This window comes from Scylla paramamosain, chromosome 1, assembly GCF_035594125.1.
Source record: "Scylla paramamosain isolate STU-SP2022 chromosome 1, ASM3559412v1, whole genome shotgun sequence".
Taxonomy (NCBI): Eukaryota; Metazoa; Arthropoda; class Malacostraca; order Decapoda; family Portunidae; genus Scylla; species Scylla paramamosain.
The window spans coordinates 8,486,281-8,490,000 of record NC_087151.1 but is presented as its reverse complement, the minus strand read 5'-3'; the positions used below and the strand labels follow the sequence as shown (position 1 = coordinate 8,490,000).

The 3,720-nt window shown below is 49.6% G+C and overlaps 1 protein-coding gene across 1 annotated transcript; it reads left to right on the top strand.

The window, feature by feature from the left end:
- Positions 1–1,408: 1,408 nt before the first annotated feature.
- LOC135099701 (potassium voltage-gated channel protein Shal) lies at positions 1,409–3,109 on the top strand. The gene has a single exon (XM_064002135.1). The coding sequence runs from the start codon at positions 1,879–1,881 to the stop codon at positions 2,995–2,997; it is 1,119 nt and encodes a 372-aa protein (XP_063858205.1). The 5' UTR covers positions 1,409–1,878; the 3' UTR covers positions 2,998–3,109.
- Positions 3,110–3,720: the final 611 nt, after the last annotated feature.

The following is a 3,720-nucleotide window of genomic DNA, read 5'->3' as shown; positions in this document are numbered from 1 at the left end:
GCCGCGGCCTTCCATTACGTAAATCAGATTGAAATACATGATTAACATTCGGATTAAACTAATTCAATGCAATTCAATATGTTGTATACCCAGGAATTAATTTTCAGCTTCAGGAACAAAGCTTTGAAAGGCGCGGACACTCGTAAGTAATGACTGGACTTTTGTGACACGCAACCAACCACTCGTCAATGATATCACCTTTAGCCCAGCAGCTGTGTACTCCACTTGAATCAAATTTGTCCAGGGTTTGATCCCCGAGATGTAGTACCACTGACTGTTTAAGAGTATTACCGCGGCATTCATTACGCGGTAATTCACGATTTGTAACTAGCATACGAAGCTGAAATTACGGTTACTTCTTTATGTGGGCAATTTGCTCTCCTTCCTCCAGGGTTGTGTATTTGAGTCTTTATTGTATTTTTTTTTTTCCCTATTATGGGGGTTGACAAGAGAGAGAGAGAGAGAGAGAGAGAGAGAGAGAGAGAGAGAGAGAGAGAGAGAGAGAGAGAGAGAGAGAGAGAGAGAGAGAGAGAGAGAGAGAGAGAGAGAGAGAGAGAGAATCACATAAAATGAAAAGACTGCCACTGTTTGGATACAATACTAACACATCTATTTCCGCCAGGCTTTTTAACAGCTCTTAGAGACTGCAAGTTGAAACAGACTCTCGTTAATGCGGCGGTTTATGGGAGGGCTCGAGAGAGTTGGAGATCTTTTCACCTTGTTATTGACAGTATTTCTACACTATTTCACGAGGTGGAGACTGCGTTCTGTCCTACTCCTGTAAAACTTTCCGTGTGTGTGCCAGTCAGCCACTCATCGACATCACTAAGGTGACAGAGAAGTGACTGGTAAGTACGGCCGCGCGAGAACAAACAATGATTACTAAGTAGGCTGTGTGTGCGCGCGTACTCGTATGTTCCTACATTAGTTTCTTTGTTTTCTTGTTTATATGAACTGATGTAGTAAAGAGCGCCCGTAAAGAAGTGAGTTATGATTCACGTACAAACAAATATAGTGAGGTGAGTGAGAACAACAAATGAGTCGCGGTCAGTCGCTGCAATCCCTGGTTATCTTTTAGTAACGCTACTGGGGTGGTGACCTCGAGACTCATATTTATGTTCACTATCATTTCATAGACGGACAGGTCCCTCTTTATGGGAGCCCGTTATAGAGGTGGTGTTTATATTTCGTGCGTGGGAAACGTGAATAGTCAGACTGCAGTCCAAGAGAGGAGTGGCTTATGGTGTGGCTGTGCCCGGCATGAAAGGCTGACAGGTAGTGTGAGGGCTGGCAGGGAACAACTTATTCACGCTTGTCGTCATGGTGGCTACAGACGCGCACTCTACCCGCGCATACACGCACTCAGTATTCACCTTAAAACAAACTCTAAGAATATACTCATTGCCATGATATAAGTGTGTATGTAATAGACTTGCGTGCGCCATGTGTATATGTGTACATGTGTATATGTGAAGAGGAAGGCAAGGAAGGAAAAGAGAAGTTCAAGTGGCTGAGGTGGAAGTCTATGAAATAGCGGTGCGTTAGGTAGCTCGGGACGGGTGGGAAATTGATCCGCGCATGGCCACTAGAGGAGGCTGGCTGGCCTGCGCATCACCTCAGTTGTGGAGCAGCTGGCGCGGGAAACACCCTCCTCTGCCCAGCTTGCAATTCATCCGCGGTGTTATGCCGAGTGTTCGGAGGCGGGAGTGACCTGGAGTGAGCAGTGGCACTGGCAGTGATTGCGGTGCTGAGTAAACATGTACAAATAGGTGGGTACGGCAGGGCGGCATCCCCAGCGGCCGAGTGCGTGCGTGCTGTTAGTGACTGTCGTGGCTCGCACAGGCGCTTGCCCCCACCACCAACATTCCCCCACACAGCATGGCCTCGGTGGCCGCTTGGTTGCCCTTCGCTCGAGCAGCTGCCATCGGATGGGTTCCCATCGCCAACAACCCCCTGCCGGCGCCGCCCATCGCCAAGGATAAGCGGCGACCGGATGATGAGAAGCTGCTAATCAATGTGTCGGGCCGGCGGTTTGAAACCTGGCGCAACACTCTCGAGAAATACCCTGACACACTCCTCGGCTCCAATGAAAGGGAGTTTTTCTATGACGAGGAAACCAAAGAATACTTCTTCGACCGAGACCCAGACATATTCCGTCACATCCTAAATTACTACCGCACGGGGAAGCTCCACTACCCCAAGCACGAGTGTCTCACCAGCTATGACGAGGAGCTGGCATTCTTCGGAATCATCCCTGACGTGATCGGTGACTGTTGTTACGAGGATTATCGTGACCGCAAACGTGAAAATGCCGAGCGTCTCTTGGACGACAAGCTCTCCGAAAGTGGAGAGCAAGACAAATATGTTTATCGTACAATACGTGAACGTATGTGGCGAGCCTTTGAAAACCCACACACGTCGACGGCGGCATTAGTGTTTTACTACGTGACTGGGTTCTTCATCGCCGTGTCGGTGATGGCCAACGTGGTAGAGACGGTGCCGTGCGGTCGCCTACCGGGCAAGAAGGAATCGCAGCCCTGCGGAGAGCGCTATAAAATTATCTTCTTCTGTGGTGACACGGCGTGCGTCATGATCTTCACAGCTGAGTACCTTTTGCGTATGTTCGCGGCACCCGACCGCTGTAAGTTTGTACGCTCTGTCATGTCCATTATCGACGTGGTGGCCATCCTGCCCTACTACATCGGTCTTGGCATCACCGACAACGACGACGTGTCTGGAGCCTTCGTCACCCTCCGAGTGTTTCGCGTGTTCAGGATCTTTAAGTTCTCGCGCCACTCCCAGGGGCTGCGCATCCTGGGCTACACGCTCAAGTCCTGCGCTTCTGAGCTGGGTTTCCTCGTGTTCTCCCTCGCCATGGCCATCATCATCTTCGCCACCGTTATGTTCTACGCAGAGAAGAACGTAGAGGAGACCACCTTCACGTCCATTCCCTCGGCGTTCTGGTACACCATTGTCACCATGACGACACTAGGGTGAGTGTTGCACGCCTCCCTCCCACTCTCTTCCTCTCCTCCACCCTTTCTCTCACCTCTACTCGTCGCAGTATTACTCTGTACTTCATTGTGGTTCCATTTCCATTTCCTTTACATTTTCAAACAAAACAACTGTAAATATCTCAGGCGCCAAGAAATAATAAATGCACACCTGATTCCATTGCCTCTATCCCTTTTGTTTGCACTTTATCCATCATCAGAAAATTACTAAGGTTAAGTCTCAGTCTTTTAACCCGAGAGCAGATATAGGAATGCTTGATCACGCCAGACACTCATTACTGTTGATCGCAGGACACGCGGCACAGAAAGTTTACAAAATAAGAGGAAGTGGATGATTTCTACCACGAGAATGGCGGTGCGAAAAGATTTATTAGAGCGCCGGAGAACGCGCATGGGTGAGTGAGCGAGCGAGTTAGTATGTCAGTGACTTTACCGACAAGTGAGGCGAGTGTTTGCCGTGGTATTAGTGTTTGTGTACGAGGAGAGCCAGAGGAGCGGCCTCACCTGCAGCAGCGGGGCTCGGCCAGGCTCCAGCGTCAGATATCAAAGGTCAGGTGTCAGGGATCAGCGCGGCACACTCCTCTCCACCCCTCACGCAATACGCGGCTTCCAAAAGGAACATGCAGAGGGGAAAAATATCTTGGGAACACGCGAAGAAACGGTGGAGGGGAGAAAAAAAAAAAAAACTAGAGAAGTATATTGGGTG